Consider the following 21,810-nt stretch of genomic DNA (forward strand, 5'->3'; position numbering starts at 1 on the left):
AACTCCCAGAATTCCCCAGCCAGCCTTGCTGGTTGGGGGAATTCTGGGAGTTGAAGTCCACACATCTGAAAGTGGCCAAGGTTGAGAAACAGTGGTCTACAGAGCACTGAGTGGCCTATGGGCACCACTGTGGGTTTCCTTGGTAGATAATTTATCAGTCCTTTTTTATGGCGAAAAACAGCTAGGGATCAAGTGTCAATGTGCTGAAGGACACACTACTTGCTACCTCAGCTTCGGTTGAAAGATTTGGGGCCTCAGCTCCCATCACCACTACCACGTAGCCATGGAAAAACACTGCAGGAGTTCTAGTCCAAAAGGTCCCGAGTTATTTATCTCTAAGTCAGAGAAAGCCTGCATGAGCCATGGGGTTCCTTCTGCTTAAGTGTGGGGGTGCCTAGCATTTGTTCAGCATTGTAGTATCTAAGAAGGGTCACCCAGTGTGATCTCTGGTAAGCCAGTGGCTGGCAAAGGCCTGTTTCCAGACGAAGAGTGGGTAGGATGATCCTCCAGTCTTGCCTTTTCCGTTTGCTAGCTCAGTTAACGAAAATTAGAGCATAACTCGTAAGGAAATATCAGACAAGCTGAATGACAGAAACCTTATGGCCCCCAACCCATTCTGAGAAATGAGGGCGCAGAACAAGCCAGCATCTCCAGAGTGCAAGGCCAAGGGGAGGGGACGGAGGAAGAAGACAAGGACACGAAACGCTTCAAGTAACTCTGAACAAGCCAGTGAGCGCAGGAGTCCTCGCAACTCTGGAGAGGAGCATCCCAGCAGGTCTGCAGGAACGCTGGAGAGGAGGCAGAGACAGCTCCTTTCGTTGATCCGAGTCTGGGCCAAACCTGCTTCGTCTCTTTAGCTCTTCCCCCTGAAGCTGCACTGTATCTGACGCAGGCCCGGGAGCAGAGCCGCACCTCCAACACTCTAGGGAAGAACCAGGACAGGGGAAGGGGAGGAGGGCCGCAACGCCTCAGCAGCAGCCACAACGGTGCCAGATTCCACGGAGCCCACACCACTTCCCCAGCAGGTTGCCAGCCACGCTCCTTGGCAGGGTCTGCAGAGGCAGCTTTGTACTCGGGGTGACCCATGCCAGGCCAGGCCCGCTAACTCTCTTCCACGCCTATCAAAGGGCCTCTACCATTTACACCTGGCACCTCAAGCAGGACCAAGAAGTTTAGAAAGGGCCCCTTCCGAGGAACAATTGTCTGAAACCTGTGGAGAAGCTACATAAAGACCAAGTAAGTTCCTCGGCACTAGTGCCTCACACATCACTTAGATCGAACTACAGGCTATGGAGATCAGGGTCTTTATGCTCCCCAATTCACATTCCAGCACCATGAAAAATTAGATTCTAAAAGGAACAGTGGCTGATTTTGATTTCCTTTTGCCAGCAGGGAAGAGACACAGGTGGGAGCTCTATAAGCTACTGGATCCCCTTCCTCACACGGCTCAAATTACTGGGCATTTTGCCCTGATTTCCTTTGCTTTCTAAATATTGACAAGGGAGAGAATGCTTGGTGAAATTTATGACCTCCTTGCAACCATCAAGGCTCTGAACACATGGCCAAGTATTCTGAAAACCAGTTTTTTAACCACCTCTTGCATCTGGCTCTTAATTTCTTTTAACTAGAGGGCTAACCACAAGGATACAACCTGGGCACAATGCCATTCTTCAGCTACAGTAACATCGAGTAACTCAGCAAAGTGGTCAGCCAAAATCCAGATTGGCAAGGTTCCTAAAGGTGGCCACAGGAATGACGACTCAAGGAACTGAACCCTGCCGTGGCCATCATAAACTACCTTCCACAGTGGAAGGAGGAAAGTCATCCAAGGGAGAAGGTTCTTCCCGTCTTGGTAACAGAACAGCCGCACAGGCCAAACTGCCAGCAGCTGCCAGACGGGACTCGTAGACTGCTCAGAAGGTGACAAACTGGGGTCACCTTCCAGGAATCTGCAAAGTCACCACAGTTCCCCTGACTATGCTCACTGAAATGTGCCACTCTGTGTACAAAGTGCTGGCAGTCAAACAAGGCTGAAGCTGCACCCTCTGACCTCCAAACCTTCCTTTGCAGTCCTTGGATCTGTGGGCGAGGGAAACATCAGTGAGGGTGAGCAAACAGATACAATCCAGACAAGGCAGAGGAACAAAGGACAGGTGATTCATCCACCCTGCTCTAGATGGGACTGCACTCTCCCCTCTAAATCAGGGGTGGGGAGTTGCATCCCTCCAAGGGAAACCCCCAACATCCCTCATGATGGGCCAAGCTGTCAGAGATACGGTTATTCATCAGTATGATCTTTATGTCTTTTGAGCACCTGTACAAAAAATAAATAAAATTAGCACGGGCTTCAAAAGCCCACCACGGGAAACCAGCAACAGTAGTTAGTCTGGGTCATGGCCACTCTCCAGACAGGATAAACAGAGACTCCATCGTGGGTTTCCCCATGACCACTTGGGCAAGGTTAACCTAGCAGGCAACTTCCGTCTCCCGCTCCACGCGCACGGACAGAATTACATGAAGAGCACACAGCCACAGACCTCTGCTCCCAGCCACATTTTCTGCCTTCCCTGGGACAGTCAGGGAAGGAGTGAACCCTGCTAGCTGAGATAGCTGGTTTTGTGGGAGGCAGCATTTGGGGAAAGGGTCCTAACTCTCCCATCCCTTTCAAGACCAGTGGGCTTTGCTGGAGTAAAAGTAACGATTCCCTTCTGTTGAGCTTGACTTCTAGTATCTATGAGGACATGTCTTAGGAGGGCTGTCATTAACATTCTTTTTGTTCTTCAAAATGAATTAATGGCAAAGGGCAGAAACCTTCTGAGAAAGACTAAATCCTTTCGCATTCAAAAGGGAAGCAGAACTGTGGTTGAGAGCAAATTCTACCACAGTGAAAAACCTCTTTCACTGTGGTAGAACAGGCCAAGTAAAAACTACCATTGAGAAAAAAAAACCAAGAACTTAAAGCATTACTTCACTTCCTTCCTGGTTGGGGAAATGAGGAAAAGTGGTGCAAACTGGTATGGATTTGTCATGAGAGGCAAGGAAGTAAGTTGGGTGCTAGGGATCTTGGGGCCAGGGCTTGTAATTAGTAAGATGTAAACATGGAAGAGATAAGATAATGAGATCACAGATGAGGTAAGAGGCTTCTTAGTAGACATAGTGGAGCTTGCAAGGAAATCAGAATTGGGGTCCTTCTAAGGGAAGGAAGGAGGTCACTCCTGGAATGGTGAGAAGAAGCAAAATTGAGCGTTTGGACAAGGTACAAAAAGTACGGAGTTGCGGGGGGTGGGCAGTGCTCACCTTTGAAGGAAGCCAATCCAGCATCTCAGCTGGAGGGAGGACTGAGGCCAAGAGAGTGAGGAGCACCCAGGATGTGATAGCTGGGGGGACAACTGTGTCTGGAGATCCAATGAGTAGCTGACCTGGATTGGGGCCAGGAAGGAGGAGGTGCAGCAGGAGGAATCACGCAGAGCCAAGAGGAGGAGTGGAAACTGTTCCTGAGACTTCTGCAAGGCAACTGAGGACCCTAAGTTGTGGGGATTTATTTATGATTTCAAAAGTACTGGATTTTAAAAAGAGCCTGCCTGTCTGAAGGGAAGCACAGAGATACTGCATTCCTCTCAGGAATGTATGGGTGAAGGGACATTCATTCCCGCTGAACTGTTAATCCCTTGTTTATCCTAGCTGGATGATACAGAATATTAATAAGTACTTAATCTGATCTTGGTCCTCTACTTCTACTTGCACTGATTTATGTTAAACCCTCTCCCTTTTTTATAGACTAGCACCTGACATGCCCTTTAAATGCTGTTGTGGTTTTGGACCCATGAAAATCACACCAACCTTATTTATTATTCCTGCACTTGATTTCTCATGGTATGTCATCTTGTGTCATGGAAACAAAGATGGCAAGAAGACCATCAAGCTTGGTCAGAGAAATAAAAACAACAAGTAGACCAGTACGTGGCTAAGACATTTTTCATGGAGTATGGCAGGTCCCTGGTTTAAGAATGTCCTGGTTTACAGACAGCTCCTAGTTAAGAATGGATTGCCATAAAGATTATATTAAAAATTTGAGTTAAGTACAATGTTTCAGGTTAAATACACAATTCTACTTTGTGTATTATTATGTTTAAGGTGTTTTAGTGTATTTGGAAGTGTTTTATATGCATAGAAAGGTAAAATACATACTATATACGAAGTCAAACATTTGACTGATGCTAAATAACTGTTCCGACTTACATACAAATTTGACTTAAGGACAAGGAACTCGCTCTTAAACCAGGGACCTGTTGTATTTCAACTCCTTCTGTGTGGGTGGCTATGCTCGCACTTGCCAGGAGAGGGTGCTACAACACAAAAGGCAGACTTCCCCAACAAGGGCCTTGAAACGCAGCGAGCCCCATACTCCCCCCACTCTGGGCATACATACTGCTTCATTGCTATCAACTTGGAGTCCATACTCTCTTGCCTGCCCTTCATCATTTGGACATCTGTCAGCAATTTGGTCATGCTGTCCTGGCGAACCTTAATATCTTCATTCTTTATGCTGGATACCTGAAAGAAGGAAGAAGGGCATCACTCACTGGGACCCACACCTTGGAAATGAGAAACAGCTGGCGAGCCCTCTAGGGCAGAGGGTCTGCTCCCTATTCTCGGAAAGAACTGGAGCCCAGCCAAGCCAGAAACAAACCCAACCAGGGGGCTCTTCTTGGTCAACATAATCCCAAAAGAAGCAATAGTCCAGAGTGAGGACCACCCGCAGCACGCAGGCCCTTCTGCTATACTTCCAACGCACTTTGGTTAGCTTAGGCTGCTGCCCCGCTATTCAGCCTCGGCCTCTTAAGGCACGACAGTGATACAATTGTTGAGAATGGTTTTCTAGAAAAAGCGGCGATATTGTACATCTGTCCACAAACAGTAGAAAGTTAAAGGATTTTGAATCTGGTTCTGATTTTAAACAATTCACTTTTGGGGTAAAAGTTTTAAAGAATGCACGTAAGGCTTCAGGAAAGATTTGAATGATCTGAATAAAGCTTCAAGAGATTGCAGAAACACAAGAGTCTTAACACAGGGTATCTGTGTAGTGGGGGAAGTAGCTCTGTATAGCTCTCGACCTCCTCCCTAATTAAGGGAAAAGGCTGCCTACTTTTTTTCATCCTCTGCTTTCAATGAATAGTTCTGAGAAACTGTCCTGAGAACAGCTAGACAACCCTCTGAACTCAAAGAGGTAATTGGGGGCACAGGATGAGAAGCAACCCATCCTACGAATGTCTTTTGCTGTCCCAGAGGCTAGATCCAACCTCAGCTCCACTCTCTGCTAACAGAAACACCAGAACAAGGGCGGATGCTAAGGCCTCAGCATCTTTCTCAAGCCATTTACAGAAGGGAAGCAGATAGTGGAGCAAGTCCCCTTCCACTGGCATCCAAAAAGGCCACCTGGCTACTAGTCCGAGCTGCCCAGGGTGGCAATTGGAGTAGCTCTACTGCAAGCCAGAAGCCAAGGGTCACCAAGGGAAAGAAGAAAGGAAGCCCCTTCTCTGCCTTCCAAGCACCCAGGGCATGCAGGTTTCCTCTCCTCCCAGTCAAGGCTGCTCTGAACGTGAGCCAGCAGCTGTCACGGCAGACTCACATTAGTGACTTTCCTCTTGATATTCTCCAGGAGATGTTCCTGGCCACGGAGGAAGTAGGGGTGCTGGAATTCAGTATCATCCTTCTCGGGCTTTACCAGGCCACCCTGCTCGATGTGAATCACCTTTCGAAAACCATCTGAAACACAAGGAGGCAATGCTTGCTGGCAACGAGACCAGGGGAGGTAAGAGAAGCTGGCCCACCTGTCACATACAGCATCAACTGCCCCTCCAGGGCTCTGTATGCCTCTGCTTCAGGTACATGCACAGACCAGCAATGCTGTCACTGTTACGAGCCAACTTTCCAAAATGCCAAGTAACTCATCTTTAAAAGAAAACGATCTCAGTCCACAAATACAAAGGAGGCCCTTCAGAGAAGCATAAAAAGGGGTGATGATCAGAGCAGAACTCACCCAGAACTGTCTCCTGGAGGCATCAGGTGGACCAGATTTGAAGCAGCACCTATGGGTGACCCATTTGCCCTTAGTGTCTGGTAGTCCAAAGATGTGGTGCTCTCAGCTGTAGCATCCATCTTTGGCACCAATTCAGACATCTGTCCTCAAGAAAGCCCTCCTCCTTCTAAAAGCCCCTTGTCAGCCGAGATTAAGAAGCCGCTTGCCCTTCGGCAGTGTCTGTGGGGCCACCGAGTGCAGGCATTCAGCCTTTTCTTCTGCCAATGGCAAGCCGCCCAGCAAAAGCCAAGGTTCAAAGTGTTCTGGCCAATGCCACTATTTATTAACATACCCAGCAGCAGAGAAAACATGCTAGTCATCAGGGCTCCACTCTCAAGTCGCAGGTGCGTGGGGGAGCTATTTTTATGGACAGGACTTCTGTGCTGTCTTTCAGTCATATGACAGTCCCCAGGGCAGCTGCCATTACAAAAACTGCATGCAAACCAAGCAGCAAATTTGGGGCACAATATTTTACAAACAGACAGGCTTTTCAGACTCCATCAATATAGCTAAAGAACTGGATAGTGGTTCGAGAGCTGAAATGGTTAAAGGTTATCTATGTATTTCTTTTATGCTATAGGCAACATCTGGCAGTGTAGTGTCTAGATGGTACTCATGTGCTTCCCAAATTCTGGCTATTTTTAATCTTAAATACGAAAAATATTAAAAATTAATTATTTTAGGCACCCAGAATATTTAGTGTCCATTGCCTCAAAAAGATGCTTGGTCCTGTTATGGAGAAACTGAGGGTAGGAAGTAAGATAAAAACTTACTCCAAAACACAGGACAACTAAATTATAAACCACTTAGATGTTTGTTTACATTTCACGTTTCAAGGGCATTTTGTGAAGGGCAGAGATACCAACTTTATCTTGCCAGATGCACCACAAATTGGAAGCTGACGTGGACCGTGTCACACCTTGGTCCTTGCCTGAACTAAACTCTAAGCGAAGCCCAAAGAGCCTCCCCAGAGCAGCACACGCTTCCAGAGCGGAGCACCCTCTCCTCTAGGCACGACCACAACCCGCCAGCTCGGCCTCATTCCACCTCCTGCAAGTACCACAAGCAGCCCCGAAAAGAGGCATCTCGGGGCTACCCTGGCAGACCCACCCCAAGCTGCGAGCATACTTACACATGTTCAACTGCCGCACAAAGCTGGCCATGTTGTTGTGTTTGAAGTATTTGGGAAGGACCTCCTTGGCAAACTGGCCTTGGTCGAAAACATGGAAGCTGTTCCCGCTCTGCAACAACAGAAAAAGGATGAGTCCGTAGGCTGGCTGAAGCACAGCCAGCTTAGCCGTAAAACAGACAACCTTTGGGGACAGATGCAAACTGCCGCCCTTTCATCTCAGAAAGATGCAGCTACAGGGAGTTGGAAAAGGCAGAAGGCAGCTTCAGGCAACCAGGAGGCACATGGGAATATTTAAAACATTTAAAACATTAAATATTTAAAAACGTACTGTATTTAATAATCAGGGGAAAGTACTCACATTAGGTTAACTTGGGGTACCACATGGTGCCCATGCATACACACACCTGACTTTTTAAAGCAAAATTAACTTAAAACAGACATAAACAAGAAGTTGGCACACTGCAGCATTAAATGCCAGCATCATCTTTCAAGAATGCCACATGCCTCCCTCCCCCTTGTGGCATTCCTGGGAGGTGAAAATGGCAGATGGCTGCACCCAATGCTTGTCTGTTGGGGGGGTGGGAATGAATGTTTTTCACCTGGAGGGGGACCATAATGCCTGCTGAGTAACACAGGGGGTGGGCAGCACAGGGAGTGAAGATCTCGCCCAGGCCCAGTTATGTTGCCCAGCTGCCCCTAACCCTGACACACGTTTCTCCATTTGTGGCTCAACATGCCAGAGAGTGGCCAGAACCAAAGGCTTCTGGAACCAAAAGGAGATCATGGAATCCTTGATTCCAGGAAGCAATCAAATGTATGACACCAAAGCATCCTGAAATTCCTCTGAGGAAAAGCAGCATCAAATGGCAGCCGCCAAACTTTACTAGCTCTGCACCCCTCAGTCCCACGGTCCCGGCAAAGCACCCACGGCCAGCAAAACATATCTAGGACACCCTCACATCTCGTAGAGTCACAGGGCTGGACAGGACCTTAGAGGCTTTCCAGTCCAGGCCCCTGCCCAAGGTGGGAATTCTCAGACCAGCCCAGAGCAGCTTTGGGTTGAAAGCTTCCGGCGATGGAGCTCCACAACTCTAGCAGGTCGGCTGTTCCCCGCTTAATGGCTTCAGAGGCCAGGAAATTCCCTATTTCAAGGTTGAATCCACCCCTGCCAACTTCTACCAGTTGGTTCTGGTCCTGCCCTCAGAAGCTACCCATGCCCTCCTCCCCGTGACAGACCTTCAAGTGTTGAAAGAAGGCTGTCACGCCTCCCCACAGCCCCCTCTTCTTTGGGTTAAAGGTAACCCATTCCTTCTTCATAGGATTGAGCCTCCAGGCCTCTCACCATCTTCACTCTCCTTCTCTGCACTCTTTCCAGTTACTCAGCCGCCTTCTAATATTGTGGCAACCAGAACTGGACCGGTATTCCGGGCGCAGTCTGGCCAGTGCAGCACAGATTGAAGTTATCACTTCCCCTGATGTTGACATTCTACTGCTCTGGATGAAGCCCAAGATTTCATTGGCTCTTTCGGTAGCTGCAGCACACTTAATCTGTCATCTACCAGGACACCCACATCCTTCCCACCAGGCACTGCCTATTTTGTGCCCTGCATCTGGTTTTCCCACCTCAGTGCAGATTCTTACATTTCTTGTCAGCATGTTGTTGGATAGGGCCTAATGTTAAGCTTATCAGGATTCCTTTGAACCTTGAGCCTGTTTTCTGAGTTGTTAGCAAACACTTCCTCCTCCCCCATCCCTTCCATCCATTGTCTAAGTCATGGAAATGTTAAAGAGCACTCAACCTAGGACAGAACGCTGAAGAACCTCACTGCTTACCTCCCTCCATGTAGACATACTATAAATCCATTAAGGAACATGCATTCGATATATTGTTCAACCAATTGCAAATCCATCTGGAACATTGTTCCATTTTATCAATAGGGAATCTATGGTCGATATTACTGAAGTCTAACTACACTACATCCACAGCATTCCCTTGGTCTACTAATCTATCATCTAGTTAAAAAAAAAAAGCAGTAAAATTTGTCTGGCAAACCCATGCTGGCTTCTAGTAATCATCTTGTTCCTTTCTAAGTGCTTGCAAACCAACTGCTTGATTATCTCTTCCAGGATTTTCTCAGGTACGAAAGTCAAGTTCATTGTTCTATAGTTTCCTGAGTGTACTTTTTTCTCCTTTTTTTGAAGGATGGAACAACATTGGCTATTTACCAGTTTTCTGGCACTTCCCCCATACTGTGATTCTCTAACCGTACAATCAGTGGCTCTGAGATCTCTACCCTGTTCAACATGTCCCATGAGAAGAACTGAAATATTTCAGCCTTCACTTTCTTTAGAGCCTACTCTGGCCCAGGAACAGGGCTTTAGCAGCAAAGTGGAACCCAGGGACTTCTACTCGGAGTACTGAGGCCAAGAAGCATAAAGACATGGTTTCCTTTAGGGTAGCTGAATTTCTCTTTCTCTTTGACCAAAGTCCATGCGAGAGAAAGGGAAGGAAGAACACAAAGAGTCAGAGCGATGCACATTGCAGGTGGCATAGTGAATAAAGGAGATGGTCTTGAAGGACAGAAAGAAGACCCACTACCAAGGCAACAATTGGGTAAATGAAACTCAAGCCCAGGCCATGAAAGAAATTTGCAAAAACACCTCAGACAGCCCCCCCGGCAAATTCTCATGAAGAGGGAGGAAAGGTAGCAATTCAGACAAGCAAGATTCTGTAACTATAGCTATTCTAATAAAAGCAGCTTTAGGTCTGCATGGTGTCTGTTTCTTAGTATGATCTACCCAATAGGACTGACAGGTGACCAGGGAAAGGCTACAGCGTTGTTTCTTCAGCAGGTTCCACATGACAGATTACCCATCTTTGTTTTAACCTTGGTCTGTTGAACTATCCCTAAATGATTGGATTGACAAATTATGCTATGGTATAAGGCAACATTTGCAGGCCATAATGAATTAGTTCATTCAACCCTATATAAATATATGGTAGGGTAAAGGTAAAGGTTTCCCTTGACGTAAAGTCCAGTCGTGTCCGACTCTAGGGGGCGGTGCTCATCTCCGTTTCTAAGCCGTTAGAGCCGGCGTTGTCCGTAGACCCGTCCGTGGTCATGTGGCCGGCATGATGACACGGAACACCGTTCCCTTCCCGCCAAAGCGGTACCTATTGATCTACTCACATTTGCATGTTTTCGAACTGCTAGGTGAGCAGGATATGATGAAATAAATAAAATAAATAAACTGTTAAGCTAAAAGAACTCATATACTATGAAAGCCCAGCCTATGTCTTATCTGTAATTCAGAAGACTCTTTTGGTTCAGGACAGGCAATAAGACAAAATCAGAAACTAAAAGGATAGCTATTTCCCTTTCTTTGGAACCACTGAGTTGTATGAAGAAATGATGATGCCCCTCAGCTATCCCAGGCCACTTCCAGGCAATGTCCAGAGCAAATGTCTTGCTGCCATCCACCCAACTCTGTCTGGCTTCCAGCAATCATTCAATGGTTCACTCTATTAAAAAAAAAAGAGAGCTATTTTGTTAAGCAAGATGTCATTACTTTTATGGCTCACAGAGCAGGAATTTTATTGCCAAAATATAATGGTGTCTACAGAGGAAAGAGAAATATTTTCAATCTGGAATAGGAATATAAGAGACCATTTTACAACGGGATTTTCTTTCATGGCATGAAAAAGATCTGCCGTTGAGTCATCTTCCTGTTGAGACAATTCCATATGGTTGGAGAACAAACACAACTGGTAAGAAGACTAGGCGGGAACCAAATCAGACTTGGGCTGTGCCACCTTGGCACAAAATTCAGTCTGCCAGTTCAGGAGAAAGGGAGGTCATCTTGGACTCCCAAAAGTACTCACTGATCCCAGAATCCTGCTGCCCTCAGTGCGCATCCCTCAGATTTGCCTTATCAGGAAGCCAGCGTTTAAGGGATACTGCTCCAAAAGTCCATCTTTTGTGCAGCTGTTGGCAGCTTGTTGGTAACCTCACAATCACATTCCCTGGCCTCTTCCAATTCACTGTAAAGCCATAGCTTTCCTATATAATAGACTCCTCTAACTCACATGTTGATAATACTATTGTTCTACAAGAGAGGAACTGATAAGGCAGAGCAGTGGCAATATGACCTGAGGGGAGAACTACACCTTTCCCCTCTGTCATGGTCAGATCATGCCCTGGTGACCTTGAGATTCTCCTATGCCGCCTCACTCTGCTGGGAGGCAGGATCGATTTGACTGGTCCACCTCGGTGACTGATGGACCCGGTAGGTTTCAGAGGGAGCTGGGGTTATACCTGCATGGTCTGGCGGAGGCCCTGGCGGTTGCCTGGAATAGGGAGGCGGCTGGGGCCTCGGACAGGATCGCGCCTGTGCGGCCTCTCTTGTCCCATCAAACCCAACATTCCCCGTGGTGTACAGAGGAGTTGAGGGTTCTGAAGAGGATTAAGAGACGCCTAGAGCGCCGCTGGAGGAAGACAAAGACTGAACCTGACCGAACACAAGCTAGAGCTGCTGTTAAGGCCTACGTTATGGCAGTAAGAGTGGCAAAACATCAGTATTTGTCTGCTCTTACTGCATCTGCAGAATTCTGCCCAATGGCCCTGTTTAAGATTATCCAATCCCTTTTGGGGAAGGGAGGTTTAGAAACTCACCTACAGGGCCATGCTGAGGCATTTTCTGGGCATCTGCAGGATAAAATCACTCGGATTCGTTCCAAGTTGGACTCCAAGCGTGAGACATGGTCTGCAGAGATGCCTGGGGAATGTACTTACCCAGTTATCTGGGAACAGTTTGATCCTCTTGGGCCCGAGGAAGTGGACAGGATTCTTCAGACTGTAAATGCCACCACGTGCCAATTAGATCCATGTCCCTCCTGGCTGGTGAAGGCAGCTCAGGAGGTGACATGTGGTTGGGTCCAGGCGATGGTAAATACATCCTTGAAAGAGGGGGTGTTTCTGGCTGCCTTTAAGAAAGTGCTGGTGCACCCCCTCCTCAAGAAACTGTCACTGGACCCTACTGTACTGGACAATTTTCGTCCAGTCTCCTGCCTCCCCTTTTGGGGGAAGGTGGTTGAGAAAGTGGTGGTGTTGCAGCTCCAGAGGATTCTGGATGAAACAGATTATCTGGACCCCTTTCAGTCAGGTTTCAGGCTGGGATACGGGACGGAAACGGCATTGGTCACACTTATGGATGATCTTTGGCGGGAGCGGGATGGGGGCAGTGCATCCATCCTCGCTCTCCTTGACCTCTCAGCAGCTTTCGATACCATGGACCATAGTATCCTTTTGGGGCGGCTCAGGGAGTTAGGAGTGGGTGGCGTGTGTAACGATCCACATTCTTGATCATTCACTCAAAAACAGTTCTGAGACTTGGGCTCTTTTAACTGTTTAATGAAGCGAAGCGTCTGGTACAAAGCAAAGTTGCGAATGGCTTCTTTCCTGTGCGTTCTACAATTTAAAAATCACATTCTCTACTTTCCCCCACTTCTACCCATCAAAGCATGTACTCCCCCCTTTGCCAACAGATGGCCCGGATGGTACTTGGCTGGATGGCCTTGGGCAATAAACACCTAGCCTAAACAAACCAATTCACACTCCAGGTCAACACCCCCTCCCTTCTGGCGACTCTCAGTCTCTTGACATGGGTTCGATGAAGATGGATGCGAGTCCGATCAGGATGTTCTGAGGACACTGTGATTGGGGAGTATGACAGCGTGGTTCTGTGCTGGTTCACCTCCTTCCTCCAGGGCCGATCCCAATCGGTGTTGATAGGGGAGGAGAGATCGGCCTCGCAGCCCCTTCTTTGTGGGGTACCACAGGGATCAGTACTCTTCCCTCTCCTTTTTAACATCTACATGAAACCGCTGGGCGAGATCATCCGACACCATGGGATGAGGTATCAGTATGCTGATGATACTCAATTGTACATCTCCACCCTGGGTGAAGTAAGTCATGCTGTGACCACCCTTTCCAGGTGCCTGGGGGCTGTGGGGGTCTGGATGGGGAGCAACAGGCTTCAGCTGAATTCTGGGAAGACGGAGTGGCTGTGGGTTGACGGCTCCTCTGTTTCTGGGAATTTACCATCTTTGGTAGTGGATGGGGTTGCACTGCCCCATTCAGACCCAGTGCGGAATCTGGGGGTCCTCCTGGACTCACGGCTCCTGCTTGAAGAGCAGGTGGCAGCCGTGGCCAGGAGGGCCTTTGCTCAGCTTTGGGTTGTGTGCCAGTTACACCCTTTCCTGGATCGAGAAGCCCTTCGAACAGTCACTCATGCCCTGGTCATCTCCCATATAGACTGTTGCAATGCACTCTATGTGGGGCTACCCTTGAAGGGTATTCAGAAGCTACGGCTGGTACAGAATGCGGCCGCGCGGGCCATTTTTGGTGCCCCAAGATCGGCACATGTAATACCTCTGCTGCGCAAGCTGCACTGGGTGCCAGTTTGCTTCCGGGTCCAATTCAAGGTGTCGTTTATCACCTTTAAAGCCCTACATGGCATGGGGCCAGGTTACCTGAGGGACCGTCTCATCCCCATAACACTGACCCGTCCCACCTGGTCAGGCAGAGGGCATGTTACGGACCCCATCCGTAAGGGAATTTCATCTGGCGGGGTCCAGGAAACGCGCCTTCTCTGCAGTGGCCCCCGCCCTTCGGAACATCTTGCCCCCGGAGGTGAGGCAGGCCCCTTCACTCCCGACCTTCCAGAAGGCCCTGAAGACTTGGTTCTGCCGTCTCGCCTGGGGCGGGAAAGTGGGTAACCGTTCTTGGGGGTGGCTCGCACCCTAGAGGCCCTCCCACCAGCTTGGAATTTTATACCCTCTTGGATTTTATATGTATTTATTGTATTTTATAATAATTGTAATCTGTCTGATTTTATGAGATTTTAACGTTTATGATTGTCATGAGTAAGGCTGGCGAGCAGGGGGCTCCCATCCAGGCTGTAACGCGCATGCGTAGTACTGAGGAATTAAGCAGTCATTCAAAGAGACACAGATCAGGCCCGCCTTAGCCTTTGGGGTTTATATGTCTGGGTTTTTCCCACGCTTATTCAGTTTGTTAGGATTCTGTTTATGTAGCAGTAATAAACATTAGAGAACTACTCCTCGTCTCAGTGTGTGTCTCACTGTTAGGACAATGATTATAGTTTGATTTTATTGTAAACCGCCCAGAGTCCCTCTTTCAGAGGAGATGGGTGGTAATTAAATTTGAAGAATGAATGAATGAATGAATGAATGAATGAATGAATGAATGAATGAATGAATGCCCGGACCGGTTTTGTTTTGGATTTGGGGAAAAATGCATGCCTGGGAGGGGCTTCCAGCACAGGTTGCCACCACTGAGAAGGCCCTTCTTGGAGCATAGCCTGCCATTGCTGTTTATCACCTTTAAAGCCCTACATGGCATGGGACCGGGTTATCTGAGGGACCATCTCATCCCCATAACATTGACCCATCCCACCTGGTCAGGCAGAGGGCATGTTACAGACCCCGTCCGTAAGAGAATTTCATCTGACGGGGTCCAGAAAGCGGGCCTTCTCTGCAACAGCTCCTGCCCTTTGGAACATTCTTCCCCTAGAGATGAGGCAAGCCCCCTCTCTCCTGGCCTTTTGTAAAAAACTGAAGACCTGGCTCTGCCATCTCACTTGGGGCGGGAAGGGGAGTGGTCATTCTTGGAGATGGCTGGCACCCTAAAATGGCCCTCATTTACACAAGAACTGAATTAGAAATTCATTGCCATCTGGATTTTATTTTATATTTTTATCTTCTATTTCTATTTCTATTTAATGTATTATTTATGGTCTTACTGTATTTTAAATCTTACTTTTATTATAAACCGCCCAGAGTCCCTCCTCTGGGGAAGATGGGTGGTGGCAAAATTTGACAAACAAACAAACAAACAAAATTAGGTGACATTGTACCATCCCATGCGTTTCAGGATTCTCAGGTACCAATGTCGGATTGAGAGGTCTCTACTTCACTGGATCTTTTCATCTTTCTGAAGACAGAGAGGTCTCCTCTGCTCATCTGGCACCTTTTTTGAACACATCTGAACAAAAGCACCTTTTTGTTAGCATGCTTTGCTAGCCTCAGCTCATTCTGAGCTTTGGCTCCCCGACATCAGCTCTACAGCCCTCTACAGTCCAGACTTGCTCACTGTCGAACCCAATGAAGTTCAAATGAGTCAGACAGGAGTCAGCCACCCCTATGAAGGATACATCTGTCACGGGGCCGCTCACACAAGACTGAGTCAGGACAGGCAGCGGCAGACACAAGCAGAGCAGGAGCCCACAGAGAAGACCTCAGCAATCTCCATCAGGAAGCCCCCAAGAAAATGTGAAAGCGACCTGACCCAGAACAGCTCCTCCAGGCAGCCCACTCCATCAGACACACGGGTAACAGAAGAGCACACTTTCCTGGAAAGGCTGCTTGCTATCACCTCTCTTTGATGGACCTTTTAAGGAACTTGGCTCAAGCACATTTTTTCACAAGGTTTTGAATGTACAGGCAATCCTCGACTTATGACCATTCATTCAGGAACCATTCAAAGTTACGGTGGCGCTGAACGAAGGGACTGATGACTGCTCCTCAAAGTTATGGCCGTTGCAGGGCCCTTGCAGCCACGTGATGAAAATTCGGGTGCTAGGCAGCCTGCCCGCACTTTTGACTGCAGGGGTACTCCCCCCAACCACCTATCTCCCCCCCCATCTATGCCCTTTTGGCCTCCTGCCGCCCTGCACTCTGCAGCCCCAGCTGACCCTCGCCATCTTCTTGCTCCTGCTGCTGACGAGGTGTGCCTACCCTGGCCCTTTGTGCCAAGAAACCCCTTTGCACCATGCTGCTGGGCCAGGCTGGGGCTGGGCTTTGCACAGTGTAAAGGGGCTTCCTGGCATGCTGCGGCTCTGGGGCTGCAAAAAGCTTGCAGCCCCAGAGCCGCAGCATGCCAAGAAGCCCCAGAACCGCAGCATATCCTTTCCCTGGCCTTCCTGAGCTCGCGCCGCACCCCTGCACCTCCCTCCCCAACTCATGTGCAGCCTGCGCCAGCCCTGCCCGGCATCCTCCACCCCCTGTGGCTCCCCTGCACTCCTTGCTGGGGACTCCCACCTCTTCCTGCTTAACAACCTGCATGTCTCAGGGTTACGATGGCAACTGGGTCTGCCCCAACTTTCCATTGCTAAGAGATGTGGTCACGTGAGGTTGTACTTTACAACCACATCGCTTAGTGATGGAAATGCCGGTCCCAAATGTGGTTGTAAGTCGAGGACTACCCATATCTTCTCTTCAGCATCTGAAGGAAAAATCTACATGATGTTCCATATATAAACATTTTGCTCTTCCAAGAGTCAGAACAGTACGCTATCACTCAACACTAAACTGCAAAAAACATGGAGAGGACACACAAGAAAATTTAGGGTAGGCCCATAAGGGAAAATTGAAACGAGTGACTCCATTTTTGCTCTTAAATAGATTAAGAGTTGTTTTTGTGTTTGATCGCATGCTATAAAGCTTTATTTAATCTAGCGTTCAATAGACAGGTTGGACATAATTCCCATAATTCTCAGCAATTCAACACATCCAGAGGGGACCAATCTGGGAAAAGCTATTATAAAGGTGGGTGCTATATCATACTCCGTTTATTATTCCAGTAAATAATAACTTTTGATTAATGTATTAGTGATGAGGTTTTCTGCCTGGGCCCTTGGCTGCTTGCAAAATTTCACTGTAACTGGTTCACAGAATTGCTTGAACTGTCAAAAATACCAGTACCAGCTGATATTCCACCTGAATTACAAATTCTCTTCAGATTTTGCTCTTGCAAATATTAATTCTATGTTTAATATTGTACTTATTAATTACTAGAAAGTTTTAAAATTATGCCTGAACTAACCCTATGGCTAATACCGTTTATATTAGGATGAGGGGAAAAAACCCAACACAAAACTTCCCATGGCATGATGCACATCGGTCACCAATAAAATCACAGCATTGCTGTTACCTAACTAGTAATTTTTTGTTAGGACTGATCATATTCACAACTCTACTGCTCTGTCTCATGAGATACAGTATCACTACAATCCTTGAATATACTTTCCTGATAATAGGCTCCATTATAAGAGGACATGCATAACATTCTGTCAGGTCTTTCCCTAGGAGCAATGAATTCATCCAACCAATCTTCAGTAGTTATTTATTATTCAAAGTTGGATTTTCCTCACTTGTGGAGTTAGCTGCATGGATTGCGTTGCGGAGTGATGGCTTCCCATTACTTTGACATATTTTAGCAGAAGCTAAACAACCATCTCTTTAGAGATGCTGTACACTTACCAAAATAAACTCTTCTGAACATGTGGAACTTACTTAGAGAGCAATTGCTATATAAGTAATTCAGTTTAAGACACTATTTTTTAGGCATATCATATTATGGTGGTTAGAGGATTGTTACAGATTTCTTTTTTACTTGTTTACTCAAACACAGATCCAAGAGGAAGTTTCATTCTAGGCTTCTGCTACTAAACAATCTGAACAAAACAAGTACAGGTAGTCCTCACTTAATGACCATTCGTTTAGTGACAGTTCAGACGTACAATGGTGCTCACACTTACAACTGTTGCAGCGTCCCACAGTCATGTGATCATGATTTGGGTGCTTGGCAACCAATTTGCATTTATGACCATTGCAGCATCCGATGGTTATGTGATCACCATTTTCGGCCTTCCTGGCTGGCTTCTGGCAAGCAAAATCAATGGGGAAACACGTGATTCACTTAACGACCATATGGTTCACTTAACGACCATGATGATTCACTTAATGGCCACCACAAAAAAGGTTGTAAAATTGGGTCGGATTTGCTTAATGACCACTTCACTTAGCAACCAAAATACCAAACTCGACTGTGGTCATTAAGCAAGGACTACCTGTACCTTTTCCTTTTTCTCACCACAGTTGCTAACTATAAAACTAGTTACAGCTAAGCAACAAGAGTTCTCCCAGACTGAAAACTTGCTCGTTAAGATAAATTGCAACTCCATCCACCTCAGTTTCTTCTTTTCCAATTGCATCTCCATCTGAGTTTAATTTCAGCTTGTTTTCTCTCATCCAGAGATCGTCAAATTTAGGCAATCTTCAGAAGTACAAATCGCTTGGACTCCTGTCGAGCTACTACTCTCCACTCTCTATTGATGGCAGGTACTGCAGATGGTCTCTACCAAGGGCTTCTCGTAGACGTTGTATGATGGAACTCCCTGGGACAGTCTGGCTCAGTAGTCGTATGCAGAACAATAGCCCCATAACATTCTGAACATGGAGCAACAGGAAGGACCAAGTCCAGTGTGCATAAGGACCCTTAAGACCTAACTGCCACATGGTTAAGAAAAACACCACAGTCAATTGCATCAGAAGTCCCCACAAAGGTCCAGAAGAATTAGGAGGGCCGCATTCCTTCTATCCAGGTTCCAGAATAAGTTATTCACCAAAGTGACCAAAGTTGTCTCCAGACAATATCCCAGCCAACAGCCTCACTGAAATGGTTCCAGACAATTAGCGTTTTCTAAACGGCCTAGCAGCTCTAGGTGCAACTAGCTCTAGGAATGGAATGTTTGAGACTGGCCTACAATTGCACAGATCTCCTGGTTCAAGGGATTTTCTTCAACAGAAATAATTTCCTCTTACAATTACTTACTTTAGGAAAAGGAGAACACATCCCAGCAAGGAGAAGGCACCGATCGCTCCCCTTTGCAATGCATCAGGTCTTGACCTGGCTCACTTTTACACCAGAAGGGGCAAGGGGTGAGTAAGCAGGTGCCCTCCTTTTTCCATACATTTATCCACATCCTTTAGTTCTATTAGCTGAAAATAATCCAAAATAACAGCACACATGATTCCAAAGGGTATATCCATAAGGTTTGTCCCAACATTGGAATCCAAGCTGAAGCATGTTTAACAAACTTTATCCGCAAAGAACAATCTATTGAGCAATTGCTCACGGTGAACCACTGACTGTTGTTTTGCTGCCTCCAACATTACGGTGAAGGAGAGGCCAAGCACTACAAAAGAAAAGAGAGAGAAAAAAGACAACCCTCTCTGTTGTAGACGCAACGGAGACAGAGAAGTAAACATGCCTCGTTGCTTCCACTGTCACAGAATACACTATCAATGGACAATCCATAGTTAATCTGATAAATCCTGACAATTCCTCCACTTGCACTCCACATCATTCCATTCAGTTCATTGTTCTCACCTCCCCTAGTAAACCAAGGGACTTTGCAAAGGGAAAATGGTATTTAGAAGCAATATTGTTAATGAACCAGGCTGACTACATTCACAGATCATCAAGGGCTTCAACAGTCAAGACAGGAAACACACTCCCAAGCACACTGAGGAGACCATCTGGCTACCTCAGGCACCTAGATTGGACATTACAGGTAGCCCTTGCTTAATGACCATTTGTTTAGTGACAGTTCAGACTTACGACGGTGCTGGGGAAAAACCGACTTATGACCAGTCCTCACACTTATGGCCGTCACAGCGTCTCCGTGGTCACATGACTGTGATTTGGGCTCTTGGCAACTGGTTCGCATTTATGACCATTGCAGTGCCCTGTGGTCACATGATCACCATTTTCGACCTCCCTGGTTGGCTTCTGGCAAGCAAAATCAATGGGGAACCGCGTGATTTGCTTAATGACCACGCGGGCCACCTAACACCTGCAGTGATTTGCTTAACAACTGCTGCAGAAAAGGTCATCAAATCGGGTCAGATTTGCTTAATAACTGCTTTGCTTAGCAACAGAAATTCTGGCCCCAATTGTGGTAGTTAAGTGAGGACTACCTGTATAACTTTTCATTCACCAGACTAGAACTGGGCTAAGAGTCATCTGTCTATGCCAAAAGATTCACACAAAACTTTCTCACCTTCAGAATACCAGCTGCATCTAAACAGAATAGCAAATCCACTGCAGGTCCTTTCGCAAGAATAGAACCAGATACCATCTGAGCCAGGTTCATGGTTGTCATGGAGGCTATGAAATGTCGACCTACTGCTGGGCAACCTCAGCATGGACACAGAAGTTCCCCAATATAAGATGCCTGTGTTAATCTAACACCATGCCCAAGATCATCTCAAGAAGCTCAAGAAGACAGCTTGTTAGACAACATCTTGCCCTCCTATGTGCAAGGCAAGTATTCAGTACCAGCAAATGGTGGATGGAGCATCCGGCCATAGAGAAAAAAATCTTATAGACGCTGCCATTTTTAGGGCATTCAAAATAGTATTTTTAAATTAAACCTACCCAGTCCGCTTCTTCAAACTTTGATGCCCAGTTTAACAGATTCCTGACAACATAAAGATGGATCAGTGAATCCTACACAAATGGTCCCAGGGCATTTAGGAATGATTCACTTTGCATGTCCCTTCCCCAAACAGTCTCAGTTCAATTCTCAAGGCAGAAGATGCATCTTGCCGTGGGCGGGGGGGGGGGGGGGAATGCTCACTCCTACTAACAGGCATTTTTACTGTTTTTTTTTTTTTAGAATGTGGGTATTAGCCCTTCAAGGTTGACCAAGTCCAGAAACAGACACTACCGAGATTCTAGGAATGTTACTTTATTGCTACTTTGTAGGGTTTGATAACAGAATCATGAAAGCTGTCCACGTTTCCCTCTGTTCCCTTTTGTTTATCCAACGAAACTACACCTGTTTCTACATGTAAGATGGCATTTTGGATACTTTTTGAAACCTTCAGTATAGCTTGAATAAACTTATTTGAATTGTTTCAAGAATGTTAAGTTTTGCAAAAGAGCAAATTTGTGAGCCATAAAGAAGCTACCTCAGCTTGGAAAACCCTGCAAGCTGCAGGGACATAATGGGCTCCTTTTAAGCAGTAAAATCTTACAGTAGCTGTAGAGAAGCATGGAACTGCACTCCAAGATATTTATAGGTGTGCACCTGGTCAATCTGAGTCCCATTTATTTGCCATTTGTGAATTTTATGATAACATCAAGCAACCCTAATACTAAAACTTTGGTTTTCTGATAGTTTATCAATAGCTTCTGTTCTATACAGAATAAAGCTAATGCCCTAAGTGCTTTTCTCATTCCCACCCGTGAAGTAGACATAATAACTACATCGTCAGCATACAGTAATGCTGGAATCACACAATTGACTAAAATAGGTAGGTGATGGGATAAAACAGCAAGCACTTGAATTACTGGATTTAAATATAGATTAAAAAGTAGTGGAGCTAATATGCAACCTTGTCTTACACCTCTATAAGTTGGGACTGCTTTAGACAAATGTCCCCAAGGAGTATATCTAATTTTCAAGGAGGTATTTGAGTAAAGTGCCTGAATAAGTAGGAGCAGCCTTTTATCCATAGTAGACTCTCTCAGACTGTCCCACGGTTTCTCCCTTGGCATTAGGTCAAGAGCTGACTTAAAATCAACAGTTGCAAAAAGGGAACCTCAAGGGAAAGGTCAGCTCTAATTTCCTTTCCTGTAGGCAATCTGGATAATGCACCTTCTCCTCCATTTAGTAACATCCACATTTTAGAGTGGAGTTGGGCAAAGACAGTATTTAAATATTCAGG

At 46.6% G+C, this 21,810-nt stretch overlaps 1 protein-coding gene and 1 long non-coding RNA gene across 5 annotated transcripts in view; one reads left to right on the top strand and one right to left on the bottom strand.

The window, feature by feature from the left end:
• Positions 1-21,810, bottom strand: part of HSF1 (heat shock transcription factor 1) — a 50,638-nt gene that overhangs the window by 26,908 nt on the left and 1,920 nt on the right. For all 4 annotated transcript variants that reach the window (XM_063299787.1, XM_063299788.1, XM_063299785.1 and 1 more), the window contains exons 2-4: positions 7,212-7,320; positions 5,630-5,766; positions 4,430-4,554 (exon numbers count right to left, since the gene is read on the bottom strand). In XM_063299787.1, the coding sequence (XP_063155857.1) occupies positions 4,430-4,554; positions 5,630-5,766; positions 7,212-7,320 (371 nt within the window). The remainder of the gene's footprint in view (positions 1-4,429; positions 4,555-5,629; positions 5,767-7,211; positions 7,321-21,810) is intronic.
• LOC134494548 (uncharacterized) lies at positions 9,710-20,897 on the top strand. Its single transcript, XR_010067685.1, has 3 exons — positions 9,710-9,825; positions 18,913-19,014; positions 20,757-20,897. It is a non-coding gene; the product is annotated as an uncharacterized LOC134494548 (long non-coding RNA).

Source organism: Candoia aspera, chromosome 3 (assembly GCF_035149785.1).
Source record: "Candoia aspera isolate rCanAsp1 chromosome 3, rCanAsp1.hap2, whole genome shotgun sequence".
In the NCBI taxonomy this organism is placed as follows: Eukaryota; Metazoa; Chordata; class Lepidosauria; order Squamata; family Boidae; genus Candoia; species Candoia aspera.